Source organism: Mastigoproctus giganteus, chromosome 5 (genome assembly GCF_048544385.1).
Source record: "Mastigoproctus giganteus isolate SK-2022 chromosome 5, ASM4854438v1, whole genome shotgun sequence".
NCBI classification, from domain to species: domain Eukaryota; kingdom Metazoa; phylum Arthropoda; class Arachnida; order Uropygi; family Thelyphonidae; genus Mastigoproctus; species Mastigoproctus giganteus.
In genome coordinates, this window is record NC_143579.1 from 154,109,716 (window position 1) to 154,125,461 (window position 15,746).

General features: G+C 38.7%; 1 protein-coding gene across 1 annotated transcript in view; it reads right to left on the reverse strand.

Moving 5' to 3' along the window:
- Positions 1-15,746, reverse strand: part of LOC150085776 (uncharacterized) — a 1,040,408-nt gene that overhangs the window by 30,066 nt on the left and 994,596 nt on the right. The window contains exon 15 of the mRNA XM_090374246.1: positions 1,174-1,251. Coding sequence (XP_090230372.1) covers positions 1,174-1,251 — 78 coding nt within the window. The remainder of the gene's footprint in view (positions 1-1,173; positions 1,252-15,746) is intronic.

Here is a 15,746-nt window from a genome sequence, read left to right on the forward strand (position 1 = left end):
AAAGCTGATTTTGTTAGACAATAAAACATTGTTTTCATAATACCATAGGTATGCTTTCCAGACATGCAGTTTTGTCTGGTGGGCACTAATTAATAGTAGCCAGTAAAATGTTATTATTTATATAGAAGTTTGTTAATAAATCTATATTATCACAATAAATAGCAAAGGTATTAGTTACATATTTGTCAGAATGAAGTTCTGAATACCATTCTTCAAAATGTGTAATAGAAGTATCTTGACCTGTATTAATATCATTCCTTTTTAGCATTAGTAGAGGCATATGATGCAAGAAAGCAAGCTTATGCAGCATCAGCCAAAAAAAAAAAAAAACTTCCACTTCACCCCTCAGTTTGTTCAAAATATCTGTCCAGCTGAGCCTTAAATTTATTTAGTCTATCAACTTCCACAACAAGGGATGGAAGTCTGTTCCACCAAACAACTACACGCTGGCTAAAGGCAAATTTCCGCACATCTATCCTACATCTGTCTTTCCTCAATTTGAATTTGTGCCCTCTCAGGGCATAAATAACTTATCCTCTATGTTAGAGTGAAGTACATAAACATGCTGTCAAGTTACAGTAAAGGGCCTTTCTGGTAGCAAAATTGAGAAACTGTTAGACCTTCCTGAAGAAACTGAGAATAAGAAAATAAGAAACTCTTACAAATAAGATTGTTTCTGACTATCCCATGTGGTGTGATTGAGTTTTGGTTTCACTAAATGTACTAAAGGAGATTTTTGAGCTATCACCATGGATTAAATGAAAAAAAAGTGATATAAAGAAATACTGGTCTTAAGAATGGACAGACAGAATTAAAATTTTCAAGAATGTATTTAGTAGGAAGAGATTTCTGTAGATAATTTTGGATGTTGTATCTCTGCCCACCCGCATAAAGACAAACAAGGAATTCAAAATAGGGGGAATCTAAAGTAAAAAAACATTGGCAGTTATCCGAATGGAAGGTTTCGTGTAGGAATAAATATTGTATTAGAGCTTTTAAACTAGTTTTTCATGCTGTTTTATATATTAGCACTGGTAAACCTGAAAATAAATAATTTTTGAATATCATATTTCAACATGTCATTTGTTCGATTGTTAGAGTTGGACTGCAAATGGTTAATATCCATTATCCCAAGTGAACAGAAATTACTTCCACTAGAAGTAGGTTAGCTACCTAATGTTCCAAGTCCTCCAAATCCACCAGCAGGTGTCCCAAATCCTGGGTATCCTGGACGGGCAAATGGTGACACTCCTGTTTACAGAAAAAAAATTAGAAACAGTCTTCATTTTGTTGATTAAGCAATTAAATATCCATCACTATATAATACTATAGTAAGTATAGGGATTTCAACATAAGCAAGGCTACACAGTGTCATTTCATACGGACTGATTAGAAAACAATGGAAACTTCTATTCTTAAACTGTAATTTTCACATGAAAAAAAAAAAATGTCTAATTTCAACATGTTTAAATCTTTTTTGGGCAAAAACTAATAGTTCAATCCCACTCAAGACTTTATTGCCTTCACATTACATGTCTATGAGCTCCTAAATTATTCTATATTCACCTTGGTATAGATGCAGACAAATGCACACTATCATTTAAATATCCAACTCAAAGTTCAAAGGAAGTCGCTTGCCTATTCATCTTAAAATTAAAATCGAAATATTTATTTAAATTGTTTAAGGCCCAGACAAACCCAAGCAGAGAGCTAATATATTTCTCTCAGTATCACTTCATTAATGCTGCTGGCTAACTAAAGAATAACAGACAGTTTTCAGAGTTCAAGGAAATATAATTGTTTGGAGACAACGCTCAGTTTATTATTTTAATAAACACAAGATGGATTTGTAAACATAGGCTAATTATTTTGATAGTCACTGTTCTACAGTTATCTTAAGTTTATAAATGTTAAATAATGATAAATACTTATTGCCTTCACATTACAGAGAAGGTGAACAAATTCAACTGACATATTTCTAAACCGCTTGGAGATAATATTTTTCAAGTTGATAAAAACTAAATGGAAGAAAATGAAGAGGCAATTATGAAAAGCGTTAAAAATGAAGGGAAGAAGAAAAAGAAATTAAAATTTAATATATCTTATCTATGTGAATTTGAAAGTAATATTTAATGGTATACAACAGGGGTTACACTAGGAGGGCATGGTCTGCATGTAGATAATCACCAGTTTTTCATGCAATTTATCTGAATCTAAGTCAATTATTTGTATATGAAGTGACTATTTTAACATATTTTTTAAGTTTCCTAATTGTAAAAAAAATTGGCCATATGTTATATTTGCTATAAAATTTGTGAAATTACAGATTTTCCTAATAATTACCTTGAAAAGTCCATCCACTGCAAAAGGATCTAGAAAAGTTGGACAGATGGGCTGAGAAGTGGCAACTGAAGTTTCACACTGACAAATGCAAACTACTGCATATAGGTAGGAGTAACCCCAGAGAAAAGTACCAACTGTGAGGTATTACACTTAGAGTGGTAGAAAATGAAAAACACCTGGGAGTAAGGGTGCAGTCAGATATGACGTTTCTGAGCAGTGTAGACAGATTGTCAGAGTAAGTCATGGGGTATGGCCAATGATATACAGGAATTTTGCTAGTAGGAAAAGGAGGCAATTATCCTATTGTATAAGGCAATGGTCAGGCCTCCGTGACTACTGCATACAGGTCTGGATGCCTCATTTAGGAAGGATGTAGAGTTGCTTGAACGAGTACAGGAAATGGCAACAAGATTGGTGAGGGGAATAAAGGGGGTTCTCTTACCAAGAAAGGCTTAAGTTCTGCAAATTACAGCATCTGGAGACTAAGCACCTGCGAGGTGATCTGATTGCTCAATCCTGATGGGATTCTTCCACTTACTCAGATTAGCATTAGTAGGGCACATGATGCAAGAAAGCAAGCTTATATAGCATCAGTCAAAAAAAATAAAATAAATAGAATAAACAGACCCTTCTCATTTCACCCATCACTCCAAATGTTTGTTTAGTTCTGCCTTGAATCTGTTTACGCTATCAACTTCTACAGTGACAGATGGAATTTCATTCCAGCAATAAACCATCCGCTGGCTAAAGGCAAACTTCCACACATCTATTCTACAAATGTCTTTCCTCAATTTGAATTTATGCCCTCTCAGGTGATTATTCTGAGCAAGAGGAAGAATCCCATCAGCATTGAGCATGCTCAAACCATTCAAGGCTATATACACCTCAATCAGATCACCTCGCAGGTGCCTAGTCTCCAGACACTGTAATTTGCAAAACTTAAGCCTTGCTTTGTAAGAGCAACCCTTTCTTCCATTCACTAATCTCGTTGCCCTTCTCTGTACTCGTTCCAATGGCTCTACATTCTTCTTAAAATAAGGCCTCCAGACCTGTATACAGTACTCAAGGTGTGCCCTGACTATTGCCTTATACAAGGGAATAATCATCTCTTTATCCCTGCTAGAAAAAATTCTTGTATATCATTGACAAGACACCATGAGCTAGTCTTCCAGACCATCTGCACTGCTCAGAAAATTTCATATCCGCCTGCACAATTACCCCCAGGTCCTTTTCACTCTCTACCACTGTCAGTGTAGTACCACATAGTTGATATGTTACTCTGGGGTTACTGCTTCCCATACATAGTACTTTACATTTGGCAATATTAAATTTCAGTTGCCACCTCTCAGCCTATCTGCTGAACTTTTCTAGATCCTGTTGCAGCAGCTTAATGTCATTAACAACCCTGCCGACCTTTGTATCATCTGAAAAGTTAGACATTAAGCCTGATATACTTCCATCAATATCATTGATGAATACAGAAAACAACAATGGGCAGAACCCTGGGGGAATCCACTAATAACATTAGTCCACGAAGAGCAGTGTATTGATTACCACTCTCTGTCTTCTCCCACTCAACCATCCCTTTATCCATAGCAGCAGTTTACCTCCAATGCCACACTGCTCCAATTTGTGCAGCAGTCTTCCATATACAACAGTATCAAAAGCCTTTCCAAGATCCGAATATATGATATAAAAATTATTCTTTGCATCCAGTTCCTTTGTGACTACATCACAATATCCAATCTAATTGGTCAGACAAGACTTTCCCTTAACAAACCCATGCTGTGTCAGAGCTATAACTGAAGTCTTGTCTAGATGATCCTGCAGTGCTTCTTTAACCAGTGCCTCCATTAATTTCCCTTGAACAGAAGTTAAACAAATGGATCTGTAATTACTGACCTACTTGTCTCCCCTCAATCCTCCTTGTGGATTGGGGTCACATTTGCACATCTCCAATCCATGGGTACCTCCCCTGAGTCCAAGGAAGCTCTCATAATTATGGCTAACAGTTCACTTACTTCCTTTGCTACCTCCTTTAATATAACTGGATAAATTCCATCCACCCCAGGTGCCTTTCTTATGTTTATCTTCAACAATTTCTCTTCCACTTTACTCTGTTATTACATAATATCTAGCTTACTGCCAGAGTTGAATACACCTCTGGCATTTCCCTCCCTGAATAACTCCTCATGTGTGAATGTAGATGCAAAATATTCATTTAGTTTGTTAGCTACCTGAGCAGGATCATCAACAGTTGACCCATCAATATCAAGTGGACCAATCTGATTCATCCCCTTCCTTCTAGAGTTTACATAAGTAAAGAACTCTTTGCTGTTTTTCTTTGCATCCTTTTGCCAAAGATTTCTCGTAATCTGCCTTTGCCTGCTTAACCTCTTTTGTGACTTGGTTACAGACCAGTTTATATCTATCATAGGCTTCTGTGTTACCTGTTAATTTATATGTATCCCAAGCATTTTTTTTCTCTGCCACATGTCTAATGATTCATCTGACATCCATTTAGGCCTAAATCTTGAACAATATTTCTTAGTGGTATGAAAAGCCTAATAGCTTCCAAGATTAATTCTTTGAATGCTTCCCATTTTGAATTTGCTGTTGGTAACAAAATCAATTGGTTGTTGTTTGTTAGCTGTTGGTGCATTGGCTTCTATGGCCATAATGCACTTCCCAAAGATTTGCATTTTCTACTCTGATCTCTTGCAATTGCTGTTCAAATAAATGTCCGATTAGAAATTATTCACAAAGTATTTAATGGAGAGAGGGAGTTTGATTGTATACATCGATTTACATTGACTCTTTTCTTCTTAAATCTGATTATAAAAGCCTATTAATTTTAGATAGTGGAAAATCTCTTGTATATTATTTTCTTTGCTTAAAATGTTTTTCAGAGTAGGAGCGTCTTGAATTTTAGTTACAGATTTTTAAAGACTGTTTTTCTTTCATTTGTATAGGCTGGATAGTCTAGTAACAAAAGTTTAACTGTTTGTTGCACATGGCACTGATTACACTGAGGCGGTTTTTCGGCTCTAAGTAGATAGGAATGAGTAAGATACGTATGTCCTATCTTTAACCTGGCTAGGATTACTTCTTCTTTTCATATATCTCTTTCACTGGACTTCCACTTCTTTAAATCTGGTTTAATTTGATAGAGTTTATAAGTTTGCTTTGATAGAGATATAAGTTTGCACGCTCCATACGTTTTGCCATTGTTCCTTGCTGTTCATTTTGATGTTATGCCTGTAGTCTGTATATGGTACTTTGGTTGAAGAAAGGGTGCCTGTTGCCGTTTTTGCTGCATGGTCAGCTTCTTCGTTCCCTTTAATTCCTGTATGTCTAGGAATCCAACAAAAGATTGTTTTGTTTTCATTTAAGGAGCTTGTCCAGAGCCGCTTGAATTTGTCTTAGAGATGGATGGAGATTCTTTCTATCGCACTGTATTGTTTGAATTACACTGAGGGAGTCTGTGAAGATCAGACTATGGGATAACTTTTGGTGCCATATTCAGCCTATTGCTAACTTCACTGCCTGTAGTTCAGCTGTAAAGATGCTACATTCTGTTGAGAGAACTTGAGTTAGCATTAGTAGAGGCATTTGATGCAAGAAAGCATCAAAAAGTTATAGTAGTATTACAGAAAACTGCTGCTGCACCTACTTTTGTATCAGTTTTCGATCCGTCGGTATATATTTGTGTATAGTGTGGATATTTTTCTAGATAGGTAACATGTAGCAGTTGAAAGCGGTTTTCTGGTAGGGAATTTCTTCCCCAGTTAAGGAAGTAGGTATCACAGAATGGTAATATTGTATCTCAAGGAGGTCTTAGTACGTTTTGTATGGCAGCTAGTTTGTTGAAATCAAGAGACCACATTGGAAGTAGCTCCTTGATGCATATGTTTGCTGGTTTATTTGCTGTTTCAAGTACTCTGTACAAATGTTCCCATATTAGCATTAGCATTAGTAGAGGCATTTGATGCAAGAAAGCAAGCTTATGCAGCATCAGCCAAAAAAAAAAAAAAAAAAAACCCACTTCCACTTCACCCCTCTGTTCATTCAAAATACCTGTCCAGCTGAGCCTTAAACTTATTTAGGCTATCAACCTCCACCACAAGGGATGGAAGTCTGTTCCACCAACCAACCACCCGCTGGCTAAAGGCAAATTTCCGCACGTCTATCCTACATCTGTCTTTCCTCAATTTGAATTTATGCCCTCTCAGGTGATTTTTCTGAGCTAGAGGAAGAATCCCATCAGCATTGAGCATGCTTAAACCATTCAAGGCTTTATACACCTCTATCAGATCACCTCGCTGGTGCCTAGTCTCCAGACACTGTAATTTGCAAAACTTAAGCCTTTCTTCGTAAGAGCACCCCTTTGTTCCATTCACTAATCTTGTTGCCCTTCTCTGTACTCGTTCCAGCAGCTCTACATCCTTCTTGAAATGAGGCCTCCAGACCTGTATACAGTACTCTAGGTGTGGCCTGACCATTGCCTTGTACAATGGAATAATCACCTCCTTATCCCTGCTGGAAAAATTCCTGTATATCATTGACAATACTCCATGAGCTACTCTTGCAGCCCGTCTGCACTGCTCAGAGAACTTCATATCTGCCTGCACAATCACCCCCAAGTCCCTTTCATTCTCTACCACTGTCAGTGTAGTACCACAGAGTTGATACGTTGCTCTGGGGTTGCTGTTTCCCATGTGTAGTACTTTACATTTGTCAATGTTAAACTTCATTTGCCACCTCTCAGCCCATCTGCTCAACCTTTCCAGATCCTGTTGCAGCAGTGTAGTGTCAGTAGTGTCCTTGACAACCCTGCCAACCTTTGTATCATCTGCAAACTTCGACATTAAGCTTGATATACCATCATCAATATCATTTATAAATACAGAAAACAATAATGGACCCAACACTGAGCCCTGAGGGACTCCACTAATAACATTAGTCCACGATGAGCAGTGTCCATTGATTACCACTCTCTGTCTTCTCCCACTCAACCACCCCTTTATCCATAGCAGCAATTTGCCTCCAATGTCACACTGCTCCAATTTGTGTAGCAGTCTTCCATGTGCAACAGTATCAAAAGCCTTTCTAAGATCCAAGTATATAATATCAAAGTTATTCCTGCATCCAGTTCTTTTGTGACTGCATCATAGTATCCAATCAAGTTGGTCAGGCAAGACTTCCCCTTAACAAAACCATGCTGTGTCTGAGCTATAACTGAAGTCTTGTCTAAATGATCCTGCAGTGCTTCTTTAACCAGTGCCTCCATTAATTTTCCTGGAACAGAAGTTAAGCTCACAGGTCTATAGTTACTTGTGTCAGCCTTTGATCCTCCTTTGTGAATTGGGGTCACATTTGCACATCTCCAGTCTATGGGTACCTCCCCTGAGTCCAAGGAAGCTCTCATAATTATGGCTAAGGGTTTGCTTACTTCCCTTGCTGCCTCCTTTAATATAACTGGATAGATCCCATCCACCCCGGGTGCCTTTCTTGTGTTTATCTTCAACAGTTTCTCCTCCACTTTACTCCCAGTTATTTCAAGATTCTGTAGCTTACTGCTAGAGTTGAATACACCTCTGGCATTCCCCTTGCTGAATAACTCCTCATGTGTGAATGTCGATGCAAAATATTCATTTAGTTTGTTAGCTACCTGAGCAGGATCATCAACAGTTGACCCATCAATATCAAGTGGACCAATCTGATTCATCCCCTTCCTTCTAGAGTTTACATAAGTAAAGAACTCTTTGCTGTTTTTCTTTGCATCCCTTGCCAAGGATTTCTCGTAATCTGCCTTCGCCTGCCTAACCTCCTTTGTAACTTGGTTGCATATCAACTTGTATCTATCATAGGCTTCTGTGTCATGTGTTAATTTGTAAGTATCCCATGCATTTTTCTTCTCTGCCATATGCCTCATTAGTTCATCTGACATCCATTTTGGCCTAAACCTTGAACAATATTTCTTAGTTGGTATGTAAAGCCTAGTAGCTTCCAAGATACGTTCTTTGAATGCTTCCCATTTTGAATTTGCTGTTGGTAACATCATCAGTTGGTCCCACTGTATAGAATTTAAATACTGTCTCAGTCCATCGTAGTCGCCTTTACGGAAGCAATAACCCTTCCCTTTACCCCTAATGGTAGTTACCTCTTTCAGTAAATCCCACTTCAGCACACTGTGATCACTACCGCCTAGTGGTTCATTTATCTGCAGATTCTTAATGCATGAAGAATCACTGCTGATAATCAAATCAAGAGTATTACTCCCTCTAGTTGCCTCCTGAACATGCTGATGTAGAAAACAATCATCCAATAAATCCACAAAAGCCCTGCTAGTGTGTGAGTAACCAGCCCCCAAATTCCAGTCAATATCTGGGAAATTAAAATCTCCCATTATAAGACTCTCTGATTTACTAGCCCACTCTATTTCCCTGTACAGTTCCTTATTATACTCATCAGAGTCATTAGGCCTATAGCACACTCCTACTCTCAATTTTGATCTCCCAATGCTTATGTCACACCAAACTGACTCAACACTGCACTGTCCAGCGATGTCGACTGGCTTCACTTCCTTGGTTTTTATGTGTTTCTTAACTAATAGCATAACCCCTCCCCCCTTCCTATCCTGTCTATCCTTTCTGTAGACGTTGTACTCCCCAAATTCCAGTTCTGCATCCCTTATATCTGTGTGACACCACGTCTCTGATATCCCAACAATATCTGCATTTGATGTTTTGAGCAATACCTCAAATTCATCAAATTTATTTACTAAACTTCTAGCATTGGTGTACACGCAAGTATACATGCACCTGTTTCTATTCTTAGCTACCCTAACACAACCCATGTGTTTATTTGTACCGCAATGGCTCCCAGCAGTCTCTGAAATACCATGCATCTTGTTTTTCAGTCTTCTGCTCATTCTAATAGAAGCAGTGCAAGAATCTCTTTCACCTCTGCCAGTGGCTACTGTCAATCTATTGGTCTTTGTCTCCCCCCAAGCTAGCAGTTTTCCGACCCACCTAACACTGCCTCGATAGCATCAGCAAATATTCTTGCACCCTTTCTATTTAAGTGTATCCCATCCCTGTAGAAGCAATATTGGTGCATATAATGTTTTGTAAACAGGATGATTTGGAATACACTTTATTTTAGCTGCATAATGCAGGAGTTCTTGTCTTCTGAGGTGGAGTGGAGGTTCATAGGCTTCAGCATAAAGACTGAACCGGAGAAGTACGAAATGCTCCTAGGGCTATATGTAGTGCATTATGGTGTATAGGGTCTAACCATCTTAAAGCGCTAGGTCTTGCAGAGCTATATACTGGTGCCCCGTAATCGAGTCTAGATCTTATCAAGGTTCTATAAAGATGTAACAAAGTGTACCTGTCTGCTCCCCACATTGTTGCAGATATAACTTTCAGTCCGCGATTTCTGCTGTGCAGCAACACACCGACCTGGGCGTTATTTTTGACCAGAAGCTCTCCTTTATACCACACATAGACCACCTGCAAAAAAAATTCTGTTGACTCCGGTGGATGCTTAAGCAACAACTTATGCATGTCCATGACCAGGCCGTTGGGTGCAGGTATATTAAGACGTGTGTCTATCCGGTCATTCTTTATGGAGCATAAGTCTGGACCTCAACTGCCGCAACGCATCTAAGACGGATTTTTGCGGGCGAATTTTGGCTATTGAAGTGGGCCATATGGAAATTCCGACTTCCCTCTGCACGAAGGACCACCCAGATGGCAGCATCTCTAAACATCAGACGTCTTCCTGCCATTATCCATGAGAGAAGGCTCGTCTTTTCTGTAAAAATGATGGTTGGCATTATTTCGCACCCAGACTTCTGGGCCAACTGCGGTTGGAGGATCCCGGTCCCAAGCCTTCGGGCCAATCCAGTCCTCCAGGCCACCCCAAACCGGTTAAAGTTATCCGATCGCTTCATACCCGTGCAAATGCTGCAGTACGTATACTCCTTGGATGGCGACCTCTACAAGTTCGCAGTGGATAAAAAATACAGGCAGAACTTACTCCATCGACTTCCTTCTCAGGACCATGTCACAGGGCATTAGAACCTGCTCCCAAGGACCTGTCCATCATTCCCATGGATCCCTCACTACATTGCTCCAACTTTCTGCGCCTGCTCAGATGACTCCAACACTGTAAGAGGACTGCTCCCTGGAGGATAAATTAGCATGATAACATGCTGTTGTGTATTTACGTTCCTTGTTTATTGCAGTGTATTAGCCTTTGTAACCTTTATATTAGCCTTTGTAACCTTTATATTAGACTTTTACCTTGTGTTAACCTTTGCTGTAAACCCCTGGCTTCTAGCCGTGAAGGGTATTGTGTACGGCATATGCATTTTGTATACAATAAAGATTTCTTCTTCTTCTTCTTCTAGTTGTTCTCCAAGCTTTAGTTCTGGGTCTGGGTGTAAGTTTCTTTTCAGACAAAAGTGTATTCCAACTGTCTTTTGTTTAGAGAGTCAAAAGCCATTTGTTTTGGGTCCATGCTATTACTTTATTGATTGTTGTTTGCAGTTGGTGCTCTATTGTTCGCATGTTTTGCGAGTGACAAGAAATGCTGAAATCATCAACATAAAGTGCTGTATTTATGGTACTTGGTATTTGTTCAGCTATGGAGTTAATTTTTATAGCAAAAAGGGTAGCACTGAGTACTGATCCCTGTGGTTTTCTTCTTGTATAAAAACCTGTGATAGTGTGGTTAATATCCTAACTTGAGAAGTTCGTCATTGCAAAAAATTATGGATATATATTGGGAGATGTCCTCTCATTCCAAAGTTATAAACGTCTTTAAGTATTCCATATTGTCATGCTGTGTCGTATGCCTTTTCTATATCAAAAAATATCATTACTAGATGTTGCTTTCTCATGAAGGCATTTCTTATGTTGTTTTCTACTTTTATCATTAAGTCTAGAGTGCACCTGTTCTTTCTGAAACCACATTGGGCTGTGTTTAGTAAGTTATGGGTTTCTAAAAACCACATTAATTGGGCATTTGCCATTTTTTTCAAGTATTTTTCCAAGGCTATTGGGTGATAGTGGTTTGGATTTGTGGGATCTTTATTTGGTTTTGGAAAGGCTAAGAATATTGAATGATGCCACTGATTTGGAAAGGAATTTTCTAGGTATATCCTGTTATACAACAAGAGTAACGATATCAATGATTTCTCATCAAATTGTTGAACCATCATGTATATTATTTCATCTGGACTCGCTGCACTTTGCCTCGTCTCTGAAATGATTTTATGAAGTTCTCTGAGAGTGAAAGGTTGGTTATAGGCTTCTCTACTTTTACTGGAGAAATTTAATTTATATGCTTCTTTATTTGCTTTATGTTTTTGGAAAGCTGGTTCATAGGAGCTACTGCTTGATATTTTTTCAAATGTTCTACCAAGAGCATTGGCTATGTCTTCAGGCTTTGATATATCTTTTCCATTCCATTTTATAAAAGGAGGAGAAATGCTTTGGTATTTGTTGTTTATTTTGTCCCAAACCTTCCTTCTGTCTGTTTTTCTAGTAATTGTAGATGCAAAACGAATCCAAGATTCTTTTATCCTGATCTTAGTAATGCGTCTAACATTTGCCCTTGCTTTTTTTGAAATGTATCAGGTTAATTGTGGTAGGGCATCTTCAGAAATTAATCCATGCCTTGTTTTTCTCTCGTTTTGCTAAAGTACATTCATCGTTCCACCACGGCTTTGAATGTAGGGTAAACTTTGAAGAGGTTTTTGGTATTGTTTGTTCTGCTGCATGGAAGAGTTTATCAGTTACATATTTCACTGCAGAGTCAATTGAAACCTGTTGTATTTGTTGTTCTTCTAATATGGCCAGCTGCTTATATCTTGCCCAATTCATTTTATCTAATCTCCACTTTGGAGTTCGTTCCGGTTGACAAGGGGTCGGTTTGTTTGAAGTAATCTTTACTGGAAAATGATTGCTACCTAATGGATCATTGTGAACTGCCCACTCCAGTAGAGGGTATAATGATGGAGTGCATATAGAAAGATCTATTGCTGTACTAGTTCCTGTGAATAGACATATACACGTTGGTGTCCCATCATTTAAGAGTATAAGTTTGAGCTTATCCAGTAGTTTTTCTATAATTTGACCTCTTTTATCTATGTTTTCATTTCCCCATAGAGGATGATGGCTATTCATATCTCCCGGCGCCTCCATAGCCAGTTGGGAAGGAGTAGCAGTGTGTAGCACACGCTTCTTGATTAGACCGGGGTTCGAGCCCGTCACCACCAAATACGGAGCATGCGGAAAGGTCAGGGAATGACCACCGCACCGGAGCAATATGGCCTTAGTTGCTAATGCTCCAAAAATCCAAATAACAACAACATCATCATATCTCCCATAATTAATAAAGGAGGTGGTAGTTGGACTACCAGGTCTTTTAGATCTGTATAGCTTATATCTTAGTTTGGTGGCAGGTACATGGAGGCGATTGTTATATGATAGTTTGCTGCAATTGCTATGACCTCTAGATTAGTCTGCAAGGGAACCTGTTGGGTACGTATACTGGAGTTTACTAAGATTGCTGCTACTCCATGTGTTGTACTGTTGGTAATCCTGTGCTTTCTGTATATATTATAATGTTTTAGTATTATTTTATTATGAGGTTTAAGATATGTTTCTTGCAAACCTAGACTAATCGGATTGTACTGCGATAGGATATCATGGATATCTTCAAAATTGCTGAGGAATCCTCTACAGTTCCAATGTAAAAATGTAGTAGTAGTAGTAGTAGTAGTGGCATGTGATGCAAGAAAGCAAATGTATGAGCTTATGCAGCATCAGGAGGTTGTTGGCTTAGGGTTCTCTGTTTTTTGTCTTCCTTTTTTAGGGAAGTATGGCTTCCAGTATCCATCTCTTCTTCCTCTGCAAAAATTTCTAGTATTGTTTCTTCCGTCTGATTCTTTTCTTCTACTTCCATGTTGTCCATTTTATTCCCATTTACTTCAGTGGTCCCATCGTGTTTTGTGGATTTGCTGGTTTCTCTAGTTGGTGGTATCGTAATTGCTGTTCTGCTTTTTGTTTTGGCTTTGGGTCAATAAGCAGTGAGCATGCCCAATCTGATTATAGACTTTTTTGGTGGGACCGTTACATCTGTCGGTGTTTCTATCGTTTTATAAGCTTCTGTTACTTGTGCATAAGATGGTCTATTTGTTCGTTGTAGCTGTATTGTTCTTTTAGCTACTTGATATGTTACATTGTTTTCCACTTTATATTTCTGTATTCTCTTTTCTCTCTTCCACTCTTCACATTCTTTCGAGTAGGCATTATGTTCTCCTCTGCATTTGGGACATACTGAATTTTTTGCTGTACAGTTTTGTTTGGTATGTTCTCGTGACCCGCATTTTGCACAGATAATGAAACTTCTGCATACTGCTTGAGAGTGTCCGCACTTCTGACACTTAAAACATCGGACAGGATTTGGAATGTAGAGTCTCGGTGGGCAGTTTAGATATCCAGCTTTTACAGTTTTTGGAGTGTCGAAGATCAGAATTATATTCCTCGTTGGGATAATTTCTCCATCTCTTTTAATTGTTATTCTTTTTACTTGAATAACTCCTTGATCTTTCAGCTTTTCTTTAATTTCATTTTCAGGGACGTTGAGGAGGTCCCATTCAGTAATTACTCCTCTCGAGGTATTCAGGGTGTAATGGGGAGTAACGGTTATTGGAATATCTCCAAACGTTTTCGCTTTTATTAGATACTCAGCTTGTTTTTGGTTTGTCATCTCTACTAGCAGATCCCCTGATTTTAGTCTTCTGACTGTTTTAGGGGAACTAGCTATGCTTTCAAGAGTTTTTTGGATTCTGAAAGGTGACAAACGTCCAATCGGTTGTTCATTCTTAGAATGAATAACTAGAAACAGTGGTGCAACTAGAGGGAGATCCTCTGTTCTTTGTCTCTTAGCTGTACATGAATCCATTTGGTCTAGTTTTCTGCTAGTTTGAGTAGCAGAAACATTGTCTGTGCTTGCCATGTTTGCTCCTTTTGGCCCACGGCTGGAGGACTTTTCTGTCAAGATTTCCGGCCCTGCCACAGGGAGGCAGGAGCAGTGCCACTAGGAAGCCAAGCAGTTAAAGTATTAGTTGGTTAGTGCTACTAAAAATATATGAAAAAGGAAAAGAAAGGTGAGTTTCCTTTCTGCATTCTGACTTGTAGTTTTCAAGTATGAAACTGTTGAGAGAAAGACAGGAACTTAAAAATAACGTTATTTACTTATCAAGAGCACTCTAAGTCACAGTAATGTCGCTTGGCCTTGAAAAACGCTTGCCACCCGGGGCCTCATCAATTGGTCCCACTGTATAGAATTTAAATACTGTCTCAAACCACTGTAATCACCTTTACAAAAGCAAAAACCTTTCCCTTTACCCCTGATGGTAGTTTCTTCTTTGAGTAAATCTCACTTAAGCACACTGCCACCCAGTGGTTCCTTTATCTGCAGATTCTTAATGCATGAAGGATCACTGATAATCAGATCAAGAGTATTTACTCCCTCTAGTTGCCTCCCAAACATGCTTCTACAAAAAACAGTCTTCCAATAAATCCACAAAAGCCTTGCTAGTATGTGAGTGACCAACCCCAGGTGCTCACATCTGGTGAGTATGGGTTTGACACATCCAGGGTCCTGAGCTGGATATCATCATTCTTCTCTTCTTGGTGATTTCCTTCTACTTTTGACTCACTCACTCACTCACTCACTCTCTCTCTCTGGGTAACTCAGGAATTTTTTTTGGCTGGTGCAGCATAAGCCTCAGGCTTCCTTGCACTATATAGCTAACAATAATAACCCACAGATTCCAGTGTCAATCTCTGGGAAATTAAAATCTCCCATTATAAGACACTGATTTATTGGCCTACTCTATTTCTCTGCACAACTGCTCATTATACTCATCAGATTCATTATACCTATAACACACACCTACTCTCATTTTTCCTTTCTCAGTGCTTATGTCACACCAAACAGACTCAACATTGCATTGCCCACCAACATCAATTGGATGCAGTTCCTTAGATTTTATGTGTTTCTTAACTAACAGCATAACCCCTCCTCCCTTCCTGTCCTGTCTGTCCTTCCTATACATATTGTACTCCCCAAATTCCAATTCTGCACTGCTTATGTCTGTTTGACACCAAGTTTCTGATATCCCAACAATATCTGCCTTTGATGTCTTGACTAGCACTTCAAGCTCATCAAATTTATTAACTATGCTGCTAGCATTGGTGTACATGCAAGTATACATGCACATTATGAACCTGACACGAGCATAAATTCAAATTGAGGAAAGACAGTTGCAGAATAGATGTGAGGAAATTTGCCTTTAGACAGTGGGTAGTTGATTGTTG